The 21912-nt window shown below is 38.3% G+C and overlaps 2 protein-coding genes across 3 annotated transcripts in view; both read left to right on the top strand.

Moving 5' to 3' along the window:
* The first annotated feature begins 139 nt into the window (after window positions 1–139).
* nxf1a (nuclear RNA export factor 1a) lies at window positions 140–15568 on the top strand. Of its 2 annotated transcripts, XM_038286562.1 has the most exons (22): window positions 140–209; window positions 2795–2854; window positions 3610–3808; window positions 5444–5582; window positions 5676–5759; window positions 5847–5951; window positions 6113–6193; window positions 6865–6934; window positions 7133–7221; window positions 7347–7454; window positions 9963–10072; window positions 12592–12628; window positions 13245–13313; window positions 13475–13530; window positions 13654–13761; window positions 13855–13913; window positions 13991–14106; window positions 14528–14570; window positions 14647–14725; window positions 14839–15021; window positions 15108–15168; window positions 15258–15568. In XM_038286562.1, exons 1-22 carry the CDS (start codon window positions 155–157, stop codon window positions 15294–15296), a joined length of 1950 nt encoding a protein of 649 aa, XP_038142490.1. In that variant the 5' UTR covers window positions 140–154; the 3' UTR covers window positions 15297–15568. The 2 variants fall into 2 exon arrangements, with proteins under 2 accessions (XP_038142490.1, XP_038142491.1); XM_038286563.1 differs by lacking the exons at window positions 140–209; window positions 2795–2854 and adding an exon at window positions 2462–2729.
* A 573-nt stretch (window positions 15569–16141) lies between these two features.
* The window catches only part of atg2a (autophagy related 2A), a 41365-nt gene continuing 35594 nt past the window's right edge, over window positions 16142–21912 (top strand). The window contains exons 1-4 of the mRNA XM_038286535.1: window positions 16142–16688; window positions 16967–17129; window positions 20302–20451; window positions 20727–20829. Of these exons, the coding sequence (XP_038142463.1) occupies window positions 16518–16688; window positions 16967–17129; window positions 20302–20451; window positions 20727–20829 (587 nt within the window). The 5' untranslated portion in view covers window positions 16142–16517. The remainder of the gene's footprint in view (window positions 16689–16966; window positions 17130–20301; window positions 20452–20726; window positions 20830–21912) is intronic.

Below are 21912 nucleotides of genomic sequence, written 5' to 3'. Positions count from 1 at the left end.
ACAGCTAGCTAAAAGCTAATTTCAACCACTACTTTATCAGGTAAAGATAGAAAACAAAGTTCGTTTATCTGAAGTTATGAGTTCTGGATAAATAACTTTATCGGTTTGATTTAATTTGAAACGCTGTAAACATTTTAAAGGAGTGAGGTTCGGTATGTTTCGGAGAAGCTACCCTGAACTTGCTGTGGTGAGCCACGTGTTAAAAGACGGTAAGTGATTCTGGGGCTGTTTCTTTATTTTCATTTATCTATTATGAATGATAATAAAAGTAATTTACAAAAATAAAGAAATACCCAGTATTAGAAATTCAACACAGCTTATTTAGGATATATATAGGTGCTATGATGTTCAGTTTTTAGGGGGTACCAGCAGCGGGGGTAATGAACTGGAAGATACATTGGCTAAAAATGCTTTAAAAATTTGGAAAAGGAGAGGTATAAATTAATCATCAAAAGTGAAAAATAAATTTAAAAAAGATGATGGAATCAATATATAAAGAGGAAAACATTTAAATAAATTACTAGGATATATCAATAAGGAATTTTGTTGAGAAAAGTAAAATACAGGAAGTAGAAATGATGAGACTGAAGGTAGAACATATTTATCTTAATGAGATGCTTTACAGGATTAGGACCAAATGTGAAGGATGTGGAGCAAAAGAAACTAGATATACTCTGCCATATTTACATAAATGCTTGATAAATAAATAAGCATACAATTAATTGCCCCCCCAAAATACAATAAACAAATAAATGTAGGTAGAAATTAAATTAGTGAGATATAAATATCTTTTATTTAGTTTCTTTATTTATTTGCCTTTGTAATAATGACCTTATTTATTGTCCATTTTAATCTTCAACTTTATTTATTACTTATATTTTTAAGTATTTATGTGCATGATATATTTTTGTCTGTTGTATTCTTCCTTTGTATTTTTTTACCCTATTTATTTCTTCCATGCTATTTATTTCTGCCTGTCGTTTTTACATTTCTGCATGCATTTCTGCCTTATTATGCAAATGAGGAGGGGGTGTGTCTTATAATCAACTTTTGCCCATTGGTTGGTTAGCATTTTACTGCATCGGCTGAATCTACAGGAGGAGAGGAGAGGCTGAAGCCGAGTCTAAAGTCAGTGGTGGTCACCTCCTGTTATTAATAGTCTCTAGATAATAATAAATTCTTACCTTTTTCATTTAGTGGGGAAATAATAATTAACAGAGTCAGATAAACACAAATCAAATGAAGATTTTGCCAAATAATGCAAAACAAAATCGACATCACAGCGGTCCATAGTTTTTTTTTTTTTTTAAGTAAGCATAAAATCTGTAAATGGGCCATACAGTGATGCTTAGAAGTATAATCTTCTCGCCTCAAATGATCTTAAAACTTACTTTTATTGAACAACAGCAACAGTAAAGAGAACTTGAGTTAAGATTGGTCACCAACCATTTATTAGTTTATTGTATTTTTGAAGGCAATTATTTATATGCTATTAATTGTATGCTGCTTTTCATTTCTGTATTTATTCCTAAAAATGGCAGAGCTGGTCCTCCATACACTCCATCTCTAGTCACAATAATACCTTTTACAACTTTCACATCACATTAAAATATAAATTTATAGAAGGATAACTGATTTACTTTTAAGTTGGTACAGTATGCTTAAAAAAGACTAATAACTTTACATCATAAACTTTATTGTTATCTTAAAGAAATAACATAGAAATCCAGATTTTCTCCTTTTTAAACGAGTGTGAACAAGATTTAATCATCTCTGAAAGCTACCAAATTTTATGTCATTTATTTTAATTATTTAGGTAAATATACCCTATAAACCCCTCACCTCTGGGCATGTATTTTTCTATTGATACCTATATTTTATTTAATATATATATTAGTTTAATAAACAAAGGAAACCAGGAAAAGATAAACCGATAAGATCATGTCATCTTTTTTATAAAGTTCCTGACAATACACCAAATTTAAATATGGTGATATTTGCTAATATCACCATTTTAGCAAATATGCTTAATCTGACATCAGCAGTTCTCTGCTTGTTTTCTCTTCTTCTTCTTCTTTGTTAGATACGCGGATTGCAAACAACTTCTAGGTGCGTACAGCCACCTACTGTACATGAGTGTGTAGCTCTATTGTTCCGCCTACTATATTCTATTTATTTATTTTTGTGTTATGTAAAAATAAAAACAATGCTTTATTAATAACCAATTTTTTCCCATATCTCCATTTGTCCCTAAAATTCCTTTAATACTTTCCTCATTCTCAATCCGTCAAAACATGATCCACATTTTCTTTCACAACCCTCACATAAGTAAATATTTCTCTTCCCTAGTACAATCAAAAACTCATTCAAGTTATGTTTTCTCTCCCTTTGTTTAAAAGGGGCTTTAAACTAAGGGTACCGCCCCCGTTTTTGACCTGGAACAGGAAATGGTATCAATGTGTTTTCTTCCGTCGTCTCTTTATTAGCATCGGAAGCTAAGCTAGCTTATCAGCGCAGACGACAGAGTAACCACATTCTGTTTGTCTGTTGTTTCCCACTGGAACCATTTGGGGATGTGTGAATTTTTTGCACTGGCTCTGACTTTTGATTTATAAAGGATAAAAACCGAGAGCCACTCCGTGTTTCTCCAACAAGGGCTACTCTTTGTTTTCCGCCCTTTAGCGAACACTATAGAAAGAACATGGCGGACGGCGGGCGCTACTACAACGGTAAGAACCACGTTCACCGTCGCATCCAGCTCACATTCTCTCCTCTTCTTACACCTTTCCTTCAGACCGTGAAGACTTTATGGTGAGGAGAGAGGTCACAAGAGCAGATTTCACGGTCTACAGAGGTAACATGTGTCTCAAGGCTCACTGGACAAACTATTATTAATGAATATAAATGTTTAGTCTCTCTAATGGTCTATCTAAGCAGTATTCGCTGCTAGAAATATATGCTTGCTATTCTAGCAATTAAATAAAACTTTTAAAGTGAAAATAAAACTAACCACAGCACCGCATTCTAACTTTTGAGCCAGCAGGACCCGTAGTGTATAAAATGGTTAAGCTGATTAGAGGTTTAATGATATATATGTTTACATTTTGTTTATACATAAGAGAGTGATATAGCAAATCCAAATATAAGCTTTTCTTTTAGGTTTTCTCAAGTTAGAAGGATTTTGAGACTGATCATAATCAGTTTAGCGAAAGCATACAAAGAAAAAAGCCTTTCTTTGGTATGTGTGCTACAGAATGTGTTAAAATATATTCAGCTTTACTGGACATATATTTTTGTGAATGGATAGTATGACATGTGAGAGGTAAATTAATTTATATGTTTGTTTCTCATAGAAAAAAAAGCACAGAAGAGCTAACACAAGTGAGCTGTCAAGTCATTTGAGCCTTTTTATTTATTTTTTTTTAATGCAAGGAGAAGTTTATATTCTGTGAGATCAGTGACTGCCCTCCGTATTCTAACTAACTGATGCAACCTTGTCATTCTAACCTTGAGCAGATTCTTAGTCCAATTTAAAAACCGTGGGAGCTCCATAATATTTCTGATATCCGAGTTGTGCTTAACGCTGACGGCTGTTCTATTCCTTCGCAGAGCACGATGACAGAACTGCTCCATTTCCCAGCCGCAAAGGCAGAGGCCACAAGAACCGGTCATTCGACAGAAGGGACCGTCGGCGAGGCGGTCACCCAGGAGGGTTCGGCCCCGGACCTCGGTCCAGGCTGCTTGACGATACAGATGGAGATGTTACTATGAGTGACAGCTCACAGGACAGCAGCTCACAGAACAGATTGTAAGTTTTTGTTTCTATGTATTGGCTTGGTTCTTTAACGTTTAGGCTAGGCGACTTTTAGGTGGGGTTAAATCTCACGTACAGAGCATTTCAAACATAAAGTTGGACACTGATAAACCTCCTACTGTCACTTGTTGTGAGAGATGTGGAGAATCCTGTGTGACAGAAACATTAGAGTGGTTAGCCAAGCCCAACCTGACTCTCCATGTAGTTTTGACTAATTGAAAGACAGACTGCAGTTAAGGGGTGTTGGCAGCTTCTCTTAGAGCTCATCATTGAAGAACTTCAAATATTTAGGTCAAGTGTTGAGCTTAAAAAAAACAAGGCAAAAATAATGCATGGTTGTTTATGTGCTCTGTTGAAAATCTATATGATCTCAGTTTCCCTTCTGCACCGTCTCTCTGTTTAACTCAGTGTACAAGGCGGCAAACAATGTCCAGTGGAAGAGGCCCATTATTCTCTGTAATGTTTTATAAAGTTAAAAACATTGAACAATATTACAGTTATTGGTTCCAAAAAGGTTGTAGTGGAATCTGTGGGTTAAACCTTAGACAGAAATCTGGGTTCATTCCAGTCTTGAGTCTTGATCTTTGCCTTGTTTCATCAAAACTTCTCATCTTTACTCTAATACTTTGCTGATATCTAAGTCTCAGAATAAGCTCTACCAGTCCAGGTCACTATTCTGTCTCTGATTAATAGGCTCACGTTCTATTAAAGGTCCCATATTAATCTACATGCTGGTGAAGGTTCTCAGTCATCCAGGTCATAGTCATTCTGAAAAAGTTTTAAAAACAATCCACAATCAAACCTTGGAAACAAAGTCCAGTGGATTTAAAAAAAAAAAAAAACGTTTTCAGAACATATTATTCTACATTTGACAAATAAAAAAATATTAACAAGGAGGCCCCTAAAGCATGTTTTTTTTTTCCGTTTGTGCAGGAAAATTCCTCTCAGATTAGGCAGATGGTCTCTATCGTAAATCTCCTTCAACCCTCCTCTGGACATGCTGTTTTGGCTTTCCATGCCCCTGTCCCCCCGAAGGCCACGCCCCCACATCCTGCAACCGTGACAACCAGTCAACATTCTTAAAGATAGTTTAGGAGCACAGGATAATAGATAGGGTGAAGGCCATGGCTACAAACTGCTCTGAACATTTTATGACAGATTAAGGGAAATTATTTTCAAACAGAGCATTATTAAGTAGCTAAGAGGTGTAGAAAGGCAGTGAGAATGTTTTTTCTTTTTCATTTCTTCATACCCAGGCTTCAGGGCACATATGACTTACAAAATGTTTATTAAGTGAATATTACGCAATGTGGGACCTTAAAAAGAACTATATATATATATAAATAATTTAAAGGCAAATTCATTATTAGTGGACTGTTAGAAGTGTTGCAGAGTTAGTTTAAAAAAAAATAGCCTCAGTTCCAAACATGTACGTGTGCTTAACATTGTTTAATCTAAAGTGTCGCTTGCTAAACATTATTTTAGGGTTTAGCTGTTTTTAGGCACCAACTCTTGAGCCTTCAATGAAGAGCATTTATAAACGTCGACACATGATTCTGTAAAAAAAAAAAGAAAAATTTTACCTTTGAGTAGAATATTATTAGAAATAAAACAATTTATCTTCCTCAGCACCCCATATGTAAGACCATCTCGGAAGCCAGATGGACGATTTGACAGACGGCAGATGCCAGGTGGAAGAGGAATTCCAGGAGGTGGAGGCAGAAGAGAACGAAGTGTGAGAAACCGGTTAGGCTGGTACAAAGTCACGGTGAGGGAGTTTGCATTAACGTCGATAATAATAACACAGTTGCATTTTTAATCCTTTCAGCAGGGATTACATTTTTTAATTTCTGATTATCAGATACCACATGGAAAAAAGTATGATAAGAAATGGTTGATAACAGCGCTCCAGAACATCTGTCCGGTTCAGTACACACCTGTACAGGTGAGACTAAGCTCTGCCTCATGAACCACCCTTTATAAATAAAACAGAACTGTTTAAAAGTTTTTCTCCTTCCTCCTGCCGTTGTAGTACCATGTTGACCATAATAGGGCCCATTTCTATGTGGAAGATTCAGCTGCTGCTGGTGCTTTGCGAAAATGTTCTCACAAGATTACAGACTCAGACGGCTATAAGGTATGTTGTGTTGAGGCAAGTGCAATTACTGATAGCCTATAATAGTCTGCTTATTATTAGTTGGTAGAAAATGCTGGTTTTGGCTCACACTTTGATTTAGCTTTGGTTTTAAAGATGCATTTTATCTTAGAACTTTTTCTGTTGGATCTTGATTCTTTTAGGTGGAATTGCACGTCAATCCAAGTAATCCCCCATCCTTCCTGCAGTCAGACCTGAAGCCTGAACAATTAGAGCACCTGAAGGTGAGGTCTAGATTTATTTTTTTATTTCTTTTGTTTTTACATTAAAACATGAACCGAGTATAATCAGAAAAGTTATAAAATGATTGCATATATTAAGCACTGCAAACATGTTAACTGTAATAATGGTGTCAAACTTAGACGCTTAATCCTTATTTTTCTCATTTTAAATTACACTACATAAAGTTATTGGGGCATTATGATATCTTAACATTCTGATTTAGATTTTAGTCAAAGAGGAGTGAACAGATTTTAAAATAATATTAAAAAAATATTTCCAGGTTTTACAGTATTCTGATAATCTGATAATTTCTTAGAATTTCAAAACAAACCTGTCTTATCCTTTTTCTAAAAACCTCCCAGCTTCCTTTGAGTCTTGCCTGAGGGCATGCATAGTTTCATTAAACCAAGGCTCAGAGAGCTTGTTTTTCTACATGGTTTTAAGAGGAGCTGTAGAGTCCAGAGTATTTGACTACAAGATGATAAATTAAGTAGTAAGGGCATCGACATTGCTGCCAGTATGAGGCAAAAAAGGCACTGGCATTGTAACCTCACGGATAAAATAACTAAAGGCAGATCACGTCTGACGGTGTGCCAGCAGTGTGACACCGACCCTATCTTTCCAGGAATGGACATGCATCATTTCTTTCATATCTTTATTTTATCTTTGACAGCAATGCATGGCGAAACGTTTCGATGGCTCTCAACAGGCACTTGATTTGAACAACATTCGAACTGATCCAGGTATTTATCCATTTCCTTTATGAGTAAGTTGTGAAGTTGTTGGGCTGCAGAATAGCAGCTTTGTGTTATAATCTAAGCATTTTTCTGTTCTATTGTTCTTGAGTTGTTTGTAGTCAGAAGCCTAAAAGCAACTCTTCAGTGAGCCAATGATGCAAAGTAAACACTGTTTCAGCTTATTTGGCCCATTTTATTTGACAGACTTGGTGTCTCAGAATATTGAAGTCATCCTGAACAGAAAGACAAACATGGAGGCTGTCCTAAAGATCATTGAAGAAAACATTCCTGAGGTAAGGTGCAGGCTGATCATTAGTTCCTGCTGGGAGACGCAGAGATGGGATTAAGGCAATATATCTTTTTAAGATTTCTAATTGTTTTTTATTGTATTTTGTTTTTTTGTCTGTTTCTCATCTAGCTGGCATGTTTGAACCTCAGTAACAACCGTATTCACAAGCTGGATGACCTGGCTGATGTGGTTACCAAAGTACCTAATCTGAAGGCTCTCAACCTTTCTCAAAATGAGGTGAGAAGAGCTGCTGTAGTCAGTAAATAATCTATGCCAAGAGTCCGACAGGTTCTGGAGCCATAACTTGCTCTTTGGACCGTCCACAGTGACTCCTATTACCCAGACCAGGAAAAATATTAACCTCCCTCTGGATATTAAAGGTATCATAGAATGCAAAACCGAGTTTACCTTGTCATAAATGAATAATGATAGTTCAGTGGATGAAATGGGCATACAGAGAAGTTCAAACCCCATCGGCAACTCCTTTTTCTGCAAATCTCACAATTCTAAACTTCCACCATAAAACGGGCGAATCACGGGGGCCGCCGCTGTCCAGGGTATCGTCAATGGGTCAGTTTCGGTCGCTCCGTCGAGGGTTCCTGGACCAGCCCTAAAGCTCAGAGTTCGGTTCTGCTGCTCTGTAGTCGGCCAAATTTCGGACAATTTTGAAATTCCCCCATTTCCCCCAATTATTCTGGGGAAAAGAGGATATCTAGTAGGGGTGTAAATCACATCCATCATGGCGATTCGATTCAGTGTCGATTTCCTGACCTAACGATTCGATTATTTTCGATACTCAAGAATACACCACGATAAGATTCGATTAATCGGTTAATTTATTTACACCTTACAAGCTAAACAAAGTTTCAAGTTTGAAAGAAATCAATGAAAGCTGTAATATCGTTATGCATTTTTTTTTAGAAACAACAGCAAATAACAGAAGTAGAAAAGTTGCATCCAAAAATACTGCACATAATCAGTGCAATGAGTGCAATGCAATACCTCGGCTCCAGACGTCCCCGCCCCCTTGAGAGACGCTCCGCTGCACCTCTCCCAAATTGTAGCTCACCGCAAAAAGTGCAGCAGACAGGACGCCAGCTTGTTTTGTTTTTATGACCGAAATTGCTGAAAACAACTCGTGAAGTTTGACCCGCTAGAAGAGTGAGTTGCGCGAGAACGCTGGGACCCTTTTTCCACCTGGATCTCCGATCTTTTTGGCCCTCGTGTCCCTCCGTCGTCGGACTAAACTCGCCCCCTCTTCCTCGCCACCTCGGCCGTATCTAGACCCACAGTGTGTAGCACAGACCACGCTTCAATATTGAGCATAATTTAAAAATGTCTGTGTCAAGCTCACGGCAACACACTGCTGTAAGAGTATAACCAGGGTGCGAGGTAGGAGGGCAAAATAGGTTTAGCGCCACCGCAGCACGGGAGGGAGTATTACGTCCAGGAGCAAATGGATATAAATAGACCGGAGGAGAAAAAAAAACATGAATCAATTCTCTTGCGGACGTGTCGATGCATCAATGCATCGGCTGTTGGATCAATGCATTGATACAAAACGATTATTATTTTCACCCCTAATATCTAGTCACTGTATCATAGCAACAATTTCGATGTTTCAGTGAGTAAGTGCTTGTTGCTATTATCAGTCTTTGCTTAGCAGCTCGTAAACAAACCAATCAGCGAACAGCTCATCTAAATATTCATGAGCATACCATAAAAGGAAGAAAATCTATTGTTTCATTCTTTTTTGTTTTTATTGTTTCATTCTAAGGGATTTTAACCAGGTCTGCATTAGGGTGCATAGAACAGCAAATATGCCATTTTCAGCCCAACCACTGTTACATACCCTATTTAGAGACCTTAATGACCAGCACCAGATACCCTATATAATCATTTAGAAATGAGTTTTGACGTTTTCAGCTCTAAATTAGTTTGTTTTGGTTGAACTTAGAGTAAAAATAGCTCTTTGGACTGTAAAGCATGCAGACCACTGATATAGTGTCATCTAGTTAATCTTTTAATCTCCTGAAAGTTTTTCTCTGTAAAAACCAGAGTTTAATGCAATTCATGTTAATTTTGTGCAATAGCTCAATAGAAAGTAGTTAATTGTGTAAGCAAAGGTTTGTCAATTTGATGAATCTATCAACCGTCAACTTTAGACCCAGCCATTTTATTTCCTTAATTTTTTTTTGTTTCGTTTTTGGGCCTACGGGGTAAAAATGAAGCCCACAACAAAACAAGAAAAAAAAGAAAACCTAATGCTATTTTTAATGGTACAGCCCAAGTCCTTCCAGCTTTTTTTTATTTATTTTTTTACGTTTGTTCACAGGCTGTCTGTCCGTCTTTTACAGATTTGATTTTTAAGGCAGTGAATGCAAAATTAAACTATAAAAAAAAGAAGAAAAAAAAAGGATAATTTTCTCCTCCAGTAAAGCTGTGCACTTTCCAAAAAAAAAAAAGAAAAAAATCTTAATTGGAAAAGGGAAACTATTCCCACTAGATGAAACTTTTTTTGACAAGAAAACAAGCATGTTTTCCTATTAGAGTTTATGAGTTACCTGGGTGGTTAACAGTATTACCAGCGGTGATCTTAGGGCTCGTCTTTGCCCACAAACCCACCTATATTATCCATTGCCATGTGTTGGACTGACAAATATCGGTTGGAAATACTATGATACGATTTAAATCTGCCGCCTCTAACAAAACCTTTGGTGTTTGTTTTTGGTGTGAATGTTTTAGCTGAAAACAGATCGAGAGCTGGATAAACTAAAAGGCCTGAAGCTTGTGGAGCTGTGGCTGAGCAATAACCCTCTGTGTGACCACTTCAAGGATCAGCCTGCATACATAAGGTCAGTCCATGATGCGTGGGGGGCGGGATAACAGGTGGGTTTACAGGGGAATAGCAACATGTAGGTTACTGAATGTAATCAGGGAGGCTAACCTGTCAATACAGACTGAGAAACGGCTTGTTTGATAAAGATTTTCAGGAAGTCCAGTGTTTTGATAATGACCTCTAGCTCTACATAATAGGGCAGGATGATACAGAAAAAAGCATATCGATTAAAAAAAAATGCATATTGATCGATATAATTATCTAAAAAAAATTAAAAAACAGTATTTTAAGTGCAGCTCTCACCATTTTAAGATATTGCAAAATGATTTACTTTTCCAGACAAATCTTCATTTAACCAACTTTTTAAATCATAACATATTGTTGTTAAATTATCTTCCAGCCCTACTACATAACAGGCTAAAGTTGGGGTTTAACCTGCTGATATTAACAAAATTTTTTTTTCTGTGTTCGTAAAAGCAAAAAAAAAGACTTTTACTAGTTGTTCTTTTGAAGTAATTTTCTGGCTGTTGTATATACTTGAGTATCTCCTTCTAACTAGACTCTGATGCCTGGTGACCTAAAGGATTGATGAACAAGTCAGATAATAAGATTATTTCCAAAGCTCTAATGACATAGTGTTTGTACTCATCCAAGTGAACATAAAGCAGCCTTAATACGTGCAGAAATGTTCATCTAATCTGCATTAATTAGTAAAAAGTATATTTGTTTCATAAAGACATGTTTTCCTTTCTCACTTAAAGCTAAACATTCCTCACTTCCATACGTTGCCGAGAGGACTTCAAAATAATCTTTTGCTTCTTTCAGTTTGCTGAAACCCATTTCACTCTGAGCGTTCAGCCTCTTTCTGCCACTGTTAGTGTCACTTTGAGGCTTCTTCAGCTTTGGTGATGTGTTTATGGTTCTCTGTGATGCTCTATCCAGCACTCCCCTGCTGTCATTCTTATTAGTCTTCCCCTCATCTGTTGCAAAGCACACAACCGTAATTACAAATCCTATTTAACTAAACAAAGAGTGAGTGAAACAAACAGAAAGTGTTTTATGCATTGAAATCGTTTAAGCTACAGCACTGTTTGCATGTGCTGTCTTGGAAAGAGAAACCCATTGCCAACCTTGAAAGATGTTTGGAGGAAGCAAAGAAATTCTGCAGCCCTTTTCTCCCCTCCCCTCACAGCATCAGTGCCCTATCGGCCCCTGTCTCAGACGAGTATGGAAGGCTGGATAGCCAATGACGGGTAAGATCCCACCTTCAAACCTCGGGACAACCTAAGGCAGGCACAGTCACGATTACTCGGCCTTAGTCCCCATGAGCTCAGGCTCACCGAAAGCAAGGAGAGACGACATCGAAGAGTTGGGACTTTACAGGCATGGCCGTTTGGGCAGAGGCGGAGCGGGATTTATCAAGATCAGTGATCCATGTGAAGAGAGCAAAGACAAAAACCAATTAGTCTCTTCCAATATTTCTGATCTCATGGCCTGAAACGGCCCCTGCTTTACGGAGCAGTAAGTGGAAACGCTGGCATTAGCCTTCAAAGGCCTCTAAAAGAAATGGATTCTGAACAGAGATGAAATGGCAAATGGCAAAAAAAAGAAAACCCTGAAACTAGGTTTTCAAGGGCTGCAAACGGCACAAAAAACACTGATAAGCAAATGGTGCTGAAGTTAACACTCTAGTTGTTAACCAAGCCACTCGACGAACAGGGGTTTAGGGGGGGCTTGATCCCAAATTAATAGAAACGCTTTAAACTGTGCTAAAACCTTTGAGCCTGTGCAGAAGGGGAAACTAAAAGATGAGTGGTGGGACTGCTGGATCCAGCTCCCTCTGAGACTAGCTCTCCTCTTTCTCAGCTCTGTCCTGAGTTCATCTTTCTCTGCTGCTGGTTGCTTAGTAACGGATGTGATCAGTAAACGCTGACTCTGAATATTGGGCCCCATTGTGAAAGTCTTTATGTGAAATTGACCATATATTTTTTTACCTAGACTCATCTCTTCCTCAACATCTTGGCGAGAGGTTTTGTGGGGGGGAGTTGCCACAAAACTGGCGGTAACCCACCTCTCTCCCAGCCACGCATAACCTCTTTGTTTTACTAACATAGATGTGTATCCTGGTTTTCAGCTCAGTCTTGTAGCTGGTGGCCTATTTGTATGTGTATACTCCTAGAAAAGTGTGCTTGTATTGCTCTCCCATGTCAGATCATTGTATTTCACCAATATGGGGGGAGAGGGTGAGTATACTGCTGGTAAGTACACTCTGGGGTGGGAGAAGGGTGCACAGCCTTAAACTGGAGGATCAGGGCGTGGAAGATAGTGATTCAGTAGATTTACTCATATATTTGGAGGAAACCTCTCACGTCAGTAGGGTACTCACTTATGAATCTCTGGGAAGATCTTTAAAGGAAAGAAACCATTCTACAACTAAATAGAAATTGGTAGAGCAGCTGGGGGTCTCGTCTGTAATATTTGTGTGTTTTGGGTAGTATTGGATGATAACCTAGTTGCTTTTTTTTTCTCTACCAGTGCCGTGCGGCAGAGATTCCCCCGGCTCCTTAAACTGGTAGGTCCCCATGCTTTTTTTCCCCCATCTTCTCCCTCATTGCCTGTTTCTCATCCTCATTGCATTGTAGTTACACTGGTGGCCACTTGAAAATGAACGCAACTTGACAAACGTGGAATGTTTTGGCTGTAAACCTATTTTATTCTACCCCAGCACCATGTAGTTATACACATTTCTCTCACAGCTCTGCAAACCTCCATCTACTTTAGTGGAGTTATATTTGATACACCATGTTTAGGGTGAGCAGAAACCATATGACTAATAGGTAGAGTGTATATATGCTTGGTAGGGCCTGTGTCAATACCTTCTAGATCCATGTTTAGCTGCAATGCTTTGCTGTGTCCTCTACATGCTTTGGGACAAATGACTAATAGTTCACCAGTCAACAATCTCCCAACTGAACTTTGTTCATTTTTTTTTGTTTATTTTTTATCTGGAAAACCTATTCTTTTCCTTCCATGGCAGAAGTGTGCTTCTTGGTATATAAAGTTAAACTGCATAAAAATTTTTTGGTAAAACTGCCTTAGAGAAGGTTTTTGTATGCATGCAGATTGGTGACCAGTCGCCTGGTGTTTTATCAGTCTAACAACCGTGTATCTGTGTGGTTTCCTGGCAGGATGGCTGTGACCTCCCACCACCCATTGGATTCGATGTTGAAACTCCCACTGCAATCCCTCCCTCCAAGGTTCGCCTGTTAGTCCAGCTCTCAGAGCATTGCATTGTTTACTCCTGCAGTAGATGCTCTACTTCATATCTTCTCTAATTAATATTATGGCTTTAGTCAAGCATTGTTGTTGATTAGGCTTCCTATTTTACCTAAATACTGCCTTGCATTTGTTTGTTTAGGGAAGCTGCTTTGGATCAGATGAAATCAAGGCTCTCATCCTACGGTTTCTGCAGCAGTAAGTTCTAAATGTTATCCATTAGAGATATAATAAAAAAAAAAAACAAAGACCCTCCTTCCTACTTGTAACTGGCTCACCTGCAGCATCATGAGGAAAACCTAACATGTGACTGTGTTGCAGGTACTACAGTATTTATGACTCTGGGGACAGACAGCCCCTGCTAGATGCTTATCATGATGGAGCCTCTTTATCGATCACAACACCTTACACCTCCCAGAACCCCTCCAGGTAGGAGAGCAACACAACATTAAACCTTTTTTTAATGCTGCTTAAATATTAGGCTCATTGGGTGTTTTCTCTTGTCTGATTGCTGATGTTTAGAAGCAGTCTGGGGGAATACTACAAAGACAGTAGAAACCTGAAGAGGATCAAAGACTCCAGTGAGTTACAGTTGTTTATCTTTTGTATTGTCTGATATAAAGACTTTTTTTTTTAACATGTTTTATGTCTCTTTTAGCAATGAGATTTAGGCTGCTGAAGCACACCCGGCTGAATGTTGTGGCATTCCTCAACGAGCTGCCAAAAACACAACACGACATTGCCTCTTTTACAGTGGATGTAAATACCTACACTGTGAGTTAATGCTTATTCCAGAACCCTTCCAACCACTTTACAATAGATGGCTGATAAATAGGATTTAGATTTGCTGTTAATTCATCTCTAAAAACTTTATAGCTCATTCAAAGGTGTTTATTATTAATTTACTAATGTTCAGGTTTTATTATTTACTCTGTTAATATTCAACATTTCAGATTGTTACTACTTTGTTACCACATTTAACATTTGTAAACACACTTTTAGCTTGCAAAATATGTTGAATGCATAATAGACTTTTATGAATAACATAAATTGCTAACATAGTAATTAACATCTGTAAATAATTTATTAGCCGCCTATAAAGAGAGGCTTGTTGCAAAGGGGTACCCCATTTCATATTCTTGATTCTTTTCATTTGTTACTTGTGATAAAACTGCAACACTATTATCCTTTACAGAATACACTACTCTCTTTCACCGTGAGTGGAGTCTTTAAAGAAGGTAATGCCGAAGTCATTGAATATTACATTTTAATGCATCATGAAAATCGGTGCTGAGTTAGCCTTTGTGCTTTCAGTTGTTGTTGATGGAAAGTCCAGAGAATCTACGATGGCCTTCTCCCGGGTCTTCATCACAGTACCAGCGGGAAATTCTGGGTGAGCTTAGAAAACATTGATCCATAGGTTTTAGATTTTTGTGTAAAAGGGAACATTATTTTTGTAAATAAGTGATATTAAACACTGAACATCATCTTTGTTTTTGTTTTCAGTCTGTGCATTGTCAATGATCAGCTTTTCATCCGAATGGCGACAACAGAGGAGATCCGCAAAGCTTTCGTAGCTCCAGCCCCGACTCCATCATCCAGCCCCGTGCCAACCCTCACAGCACCACAGCAAGAGATGCTTACAGCCTTCTCACTGAAGTCTGGCATGAATCTGGAATGGTCACAAAAGTGGGTCTTATTAAAAAAAAAAAAAGTACCTCTGAAAATATGTTTCTCTAAAGGATCTACTAAACATTAAAAAAATTGTTCTACAGGTGTCTGCAGGACAACGAGTGGGATTTCAACAGGGCAGCCCAGATTTTCACACAGTTGAAGGTAACGATTCACAACAAATTTCCTTATTTAAAAGTGATGGCATGGTGAAAAAGTTCAAAAGCCTTAAAATGCCTCTCTCCTCTCCACAGGCGGAAGGCAAAATCCCAGATGTAGCCTTCATAAAATAAGGAGTTCCAGTGAAACGTCTGAAATAAAATCAGCTGTAATTTTATTTAATGCCTCTTTCTTTATTGTTCACATCACAATTAGGAGTACTTGTGTTAACTGTTTTACCAGCTAAATGGGAACTTTGACCTGAAGACTGATAATTAAGCTGTTTTTGTTGTCATTGCAATGTTACTTGATAGTCATTTGTGTAGACACCAGTGAAAATGTTCATTTAAATTTGTTAATCTGTATTTCTTGTACGTTAAACAATAAAATATATTTTGGCAAGCGATCTACATTTTAGTTTTCATATTAAAGTGTAAAATCATTGGAAATAAATGTAATGTAATTCAGGTTTTATTGATGGGAACATTGCAAGTGTGCATAAAAGTAAAAAAAAAAAAGGTTTTAAAAAAAAATGTTGAATTAGGATACTTGTATAGTAAATGGCCTGTACTTGTATAGCGCTTTTTCAAGTCAGGAGATTTGTAGTGCTTTACACTACATTCAGTCATTCACGCACTGATGGTGTCCTGGGTCTTATTACATTGACATTGATTTTTGCCATCAAAATATCCAGATTTCTTTTAATATTACAAAAGGTAATAAGGTCGTGTCCTGGATTCCAGTAACACTATTGGCTTGAAATTTTGATTTTCAAAAGATTTCACAGAGTATCCTCTAAAGGGTTAATGGGGAAAAACCTGGCTACCAGAAAGCTAAATATTGAAAGTCTGATCATTCTTTTTTATAACATTGATGGAAATCAGAAATCGCCCTGAGTAACATGGCGCCTGTCATGGCCTCTCCCTTCTTCCGGGTTTTGTTATCGTCACGGTGATGCGCTACGTCGCGACGCTTTACCGTTCCATCAGTTGGCGTACGATAACAATAAACAACCCCCGAGACAAGAGAGACGCAGGAACCAGACTTCAGGCTGGAATTCGACAGAAACCAAACCGAACTATGAGCTCAGGGAGCCTCGCTCGGTCGGACTGAGTCCTCTTCACGGAGCGGGGGAGCCTCGCTGGCCCTGACACAGCGGATTTGGTAGTTTTTTTTAGCTCTGGGGTAGAAGTGGACTTACTGTTTGTCCCCTTCCTTAGCTCCCTGTAGCTAGCGCAGGCTCATTCCTTGTTCCTGAACACTTAGTTTCAGTTTGTTATGCAGTTTCCAGAGGACTGTATCCGCACTCGTTCTCCGCCACCTCTCTGCTCCCTCTCCCTTCTATCTCTGGCCCTATGTCTCGCTGGCTTTTCCCCTGGTCGGGCTCAATCAAGAAGCGGGCCTGTCGGTACCTTCTGCAGCACTACCTCGGTCACTTTCTGCAGGAGCGGCTGAGCCTGGACCAGCTCAGCTTGGACCTGTACAACGGCAGCGGTGACATCAAAAATATCAACCTCGATGTTTGGGTAAGTTCACGCGAGTTAGCACCGGGCGGCTGCTGTTATTGTGGGAACCTGACTGTTTCGCAACTACACTGAGTTCAACAACAATCTCCAGCGTCATGTTTTTGGCCTAGCTCCTCTTTCTTCGAGGAAGACACTCATTTTCTCCCTTCAGGATATATGACACGTGCTTCTTCCCTTGATATACATATTAAGAACTGCTTTATCCAATCTAAGGATGCATTTCTTTCTCATGTTTCTTAACTCATGCTTATTTTTTTCTCTATTTGACCTTCTTGCAGGCAGTCAATGAGCTCCTGGAGTCTCTTGGGGCTCCTCTGGAGATCGTGGATGGCTTTGTGGGAAGCATACAGGTGACCATTCCCTGGCAGGCTCTCCTGACTGATCATTGCACCCTGGAGGTTTCTGGTCTTCAAATAACATGTCGACCCAAATACAGAACCAGTAAGTTCATTTGAAAAGCAGATTTACTCACTCAGATCCAACTGGACCTCTGGAGCTGAAGGTTTGGCATTGGTGGAATACATTCACACATTCTGTTTACACAGAGGCTTAGCCAGTGATGTTTTATAAGGGTGGCCAGGCAATAAACAATGTACACTGTGGGGTGGTCCAAAGCGGATAGGCACCAGAACCTCAGGGTCAATCTACACTGTTCCAACAGCAAAATTAACGAGCAAAACATCTATATTTTCTAAATAAAGACAAACTATACTTTCCTACAGCTTTTGCTAACAAATGCATCCATATATTTAAACATCCGTAATCTACGACGGAGTATTAGGGCCACACATGAAGAGAAAAAATATTTTTGCCATGACGAGATTAAACTCGACATGTCGACTTTAAAGTCGACATGTCGAGTTTAAACTCGCCATTTCGAGAATAAAGTTGAAATGTCTTGTTGAGTTTAATCTCGACGTGTCGACTTTAAACTCGCCCTGTCGACTTTAAACTCGCCATTTCGAGAATAAAGTTGATATATCGTGGCGACTTTAATCTCGACATTCCAAAGTTTGGAGAAAAGAGCAACCGCGCTCCACAGCTGCAGTCTGCGTTTTAAGAGTGAAGGTAGTCTTTGACGTGCTGCAACTGTATAATCATCACAGGAAGTACAATTTGACCAAATCATCTACACAAGGCATGTCTGATTCTGGATTCTGTGCATGTAACCTGTGCAGCGGTTGGCTCTCTTGAACTAATTTCAACTTTATTGTCGACACGTCGAGATTAAACTCAACATGACATTTCAACTTTATTCTCGAAATGTCGACTTTAAAGTCGACATGTCGAGTTTATTCTCGTCATGGCAAAAATATTTTTTCTCTTCATGTGGGGCCCTAATACTCCGTCGTAGTAATCTCTAGATAGAATGTATAGTGGATAAAACTCAGTTTTGAGTTCTGGGGCGTAAATCTTTTCCATTTTCATTACTTACCTACTTGTATCAATAATCAATATTTACAAGCACTAGTGTCTACAATAAGTTGATTATTAAGTTTTTATTAAAATTGTTATTTATCTTTGATTTCACTGAAGACTCCTAGATGACTTGAAGAGACACATCATTTTCTCTTTACCCCATATAACACAAAATCTAGTTATGAAAAGAGCACAAATTCTGTACTTGATGTTAGTATATTGTTGTGTATACTTAACAACAAAAAATTAAAAGTTTTGAATATTCCACTTGAGAGTATTACTGCTGCTACCATCTATATTAGAGGGAAATAAATGGTAGGGGTGGCCAATGAGTGGCTAAGGGTGGCCATGGCCACCCCTGGCCCCCCATCTAGCTCTGCCCCTGTGTTTACATGAAGTAAAGAAAAACTATGGGTTCAAACTATCTTTGAAAAAAAAGCGTGAGATTTTTTTAAAACAGAAAAACAATATACTGACTATTATGGTGCTATTATGGTGCAACGACTGCATTGAATCTATAGTTAGTCAGAAGAAGAAATACATAACAGATTGATATAAGCAGTGATTCAGCTGCTATGTGATTTCAGGCTGCTTCTAAATTGTAGTTTTCCAAGTTCAGTTGTTGATTGGAGATCCCAGAAAAAAATGATGACGCTTGGTGCCCTTTTAGCTTCCCTACCACTTTGTTGTTTTTTTTATTTATTATTTATTTAATAAAATATTCTCATATATCTGAATCCATATACCTTTTGAATAAGGATACTATGTTGCACCCTTTCTCCAGCCAGCTGACCATTAGTGTGCAGCGTCAAGCTGTAGGAACTGTTTGATACTAGTTGGCAGCTCCTGCCCAATACCCACCGATAGCCATAGATAAGGCTATCGGAAGTATCTAGGCTAAATCCATCAAATAGTTCCTGTTTTTTGTTTATTTTACCTTTATCTGCCTAAACTGGGATCATCCAGGTCTGACATCACCAAGTACAGAACAACACATTGGATGCTCTTGTGTAAAACACACTACTGGGCTACAGCATGTTCTCAGGAGTGGCAAGTCCTGCCTCTCTGTCTGTCGATCCAGCATATTAGTTGTAAGGAAAGCATTAGTGTGGCGTTGTCTTTCAGCAGCTGGATTGGGCTCCTTAAATCAAGTAGAAAACAGAAAGACAGAGAGGAGTAATATCTTTAACTTATCAAGATATTTTCACACTTCCATTTGTCAAACATTACTTTTTAACTCATGGGAAAACATCCCAGGAAAAAAAATTGCTATTAAATTAGGCTGACAGCTTATTGAGAAGCGGTGGATTTAAAATAGGATTTGGCCTATTAATATTGTTTGGGCTGACCAATGAAACATTTCAGTGTATATTACCATGTAGATCATGTAGCTTAGTAGATACATATAGATATATTTCACATATCAAATAGCTGCTCTTTTTGCTTCCTGTGTGGTGATGAGAAGGCATTTAAAATGTGTCTCTGCTCAATGACTAATTATTTAAATCTTAATGAGATCATGGCAATTTTATACATAAGACTAACAACAGTATTTAATGTATATTTTAACAGATCCAACTATTTGGTTTTGTGTATGGCACTAAATGAAAAAAAATTTAGCAGATGGGTACAGTATGTTTTGAGCGGTGATAAATGAAGACATTATATACAGAGCTGTACATTCTTTTAAATGTGTCCAAAAAGCAAATACCTTTTTGTGCTCAGCTGAGAACTGGCTTGTTAGCTTTAGTGGTGGAGGTGAGCAGGTGCCATAAACTGCCTTCAGATGAAAGACTCTTAGGCTTTATGTGAATTAAAGGTGATGGAGGACGAGCTGCATTTTGTCATGCTTTGTCCATTCTATCATGGCCTGATAAAGACTTTATTTGCAAAGGTGCAAAGTGAGTTTTGCTTTTGCTCAATGAGGAAAATATCTTTGCATCTGCAAGTTTTATTTCTAAAGCATGGGACTGGAAACAAAATATGTTGTACTTCAGTGTAATATGTGCTGTTGTTTTCTCTTTCTTTAAGTGTTACAGCATACTGTAAGCGGTCCAAAGGACACTTTTTCTTTTCTGAATTGTTTCTTGTATGCCTGTGCGGGCTGAGCACTTTTATGCAAAGCACTGTTAAAAAAATATATTCTTATTGGGATTTCTGTTGCCACATCATGTCTTTTTGTGTTTTCCTGCAGGTGGGAATTGGGAGTCCCAGGGATGGTCGTCCAGCATGACCTCCAGCATACAGCTGGCTAAGGAGTGCCTGAAGGACCCACCAGAGGCGTCCGAGGAGCCACCTGCACCACTGGAGGGCCTTGAGATGTTTGCACAGACAATTGAGACAGGTGAGCGGATCATTGGGTGATGGACTGACACTGGTGTTTAAACCCCTCTAAGCTCTCAGAGCTTAGAGGGGTTTGTCAGCATCAATTCATTCATTCCCTGCTAAGTTTTGCCGTCCATCATGGGTTGTTGTTAAGCTTTGAAAAGTCTGATCAAGGAAATTAGTATCTTTAACATACATTATTAAAATATAAAATAAATCACATCTTTAAGTATGCAGTACAAAACACTGTAATCATTTCCATCTTCTCATCACATGAAACAACTGTGTTTGCAGTCCTCCGTCGCATCAAAGTCACATTTACAGACACCATCGTCCGCATTGAGCACCAGCCCCCGGACCTGCAAACAGGTGTTGCCTTAGAGGTGCACATCAAAAAGTAAGTTGGTGTTTTTTTATCAACATTCTCTGTTTATATAAAATATTATATATTTATATGAACAATAAAGATTAAATTTTTTTTGTTTTTTCTAGTTTAGTTCACAATTGCTGGATTATATGAAAACTTTTAAAAAATATCATTCAACCCACTGCATTAAGAGAAAGAATATGCCAACCTGGGCAGCTCAGATGACATGCTGCGACGGCACCTTTTTATAGATTCATATAAAAGTTAAACATTGTCATCAGGATCTTTATCTCGTACATAACTTTATATCAGACAGCTTTGCTTTATTGTGACCTTTTATATGGAGCTGAAATATTTGGCATAAAATGTAAGAACTTGATTTTTAAATTTTTTAACCACATTAATCTGACCCTCTAGATATTTCTGACAAGAGACAAAATGTAATGACCAACCAAAATGAATCAGTCTCATCATTTTATCTTTTTTTATATATAATGCAGTTTATGTAAAAATCAATATAGACAACCCTTTAAAAATGTATGGATCTCTGACACAGTTTCACACATGCACTCTGTAGTCTTTGTTAGAGGCTGAATTTAAATCTCTATAATCAAAATTAGTTTTATTTCTACTTAAAGGAATAGTACACCCAAAACATGATTAGCCTTCATTTTCTACTCACCCCCATGCTGAACAACACCCTGGAGTACTTTTTTGATATCTCAAATGCATCTGGAGATCTGGGAGGCTTCTTGCTGTCTGCTGACATTCAAATAATGGAGGTCTATGGTGACCGGGACAGAAAGGTCCATAAAAGTCCACAAAAAACGTGTCAATATTCCTCCATACTGCTCGTCCAATGTATTCCAAGTTTCCTGAGTGGGTAGCATCCAGAATTTACTCGAAACGAAGTCATTTAGAATGTTTTTAGAGCATAAACAGTAGTGTATAGGATTTCCTGAAAGCGCGCACATGCGCGCTCACGACGCTACGGAAGCCGGCAGACCAAACCAGCGCATTCAGCTCGGCAAAGAACTCATGCTCTTCCTCAACACTGAAGTCCTCAGACATTTTTCTTTCGTTGTTTCTTTCTTTGCACAGGTAAACAGCACA

This window comes from Cyprinodon tularosa, unplaced genomic scaffold (genome assembly GCF_016077235.1).
Source record: "Cyprinodon tularosa strain WSP-4 unplaced genomic scaffold, ASM1607723v1 ctg228, whole genome shotgun sequence".
In the NCBI taxonomy this organism is placed as follows: Eukaryota; Metazoa; Chordata; class Actinopteri; order Cyprinodontiformes; family Cyprinodontidae; genus Cyprinodon; species Cyprinodon tularosa.
The sequence above is the reverse complement of the archived record's forward strand: the minus strand, read 5'-3'. Positions and strand labels throughout refer to the sequence as shown.

Bases quoted from the DNA above. Each gene is read 5' to 3' on its own strand.
- nxf1a (XM_038286562.1), top strand. From the start codon at position 155: ATGTTTCGGAGAAGCTACCCTGAACTTGCTGTGGTGAGCCACGTGTTA. The intron at 6,194-6,864 runs GTGAGGTCTAGA...TATCTTTGACAG, and splicing joins AACAATTAGAGCACCTGAAG to CAATGCATGGCGAAACGTTT. The intron at 15,022-15,107 runs GTGGGTCTTATT...ATTGTTCTACAG, and splicing joins AATCTGGAATGGTCACAAAA to GTGTCTGCAGGACAACGAGT.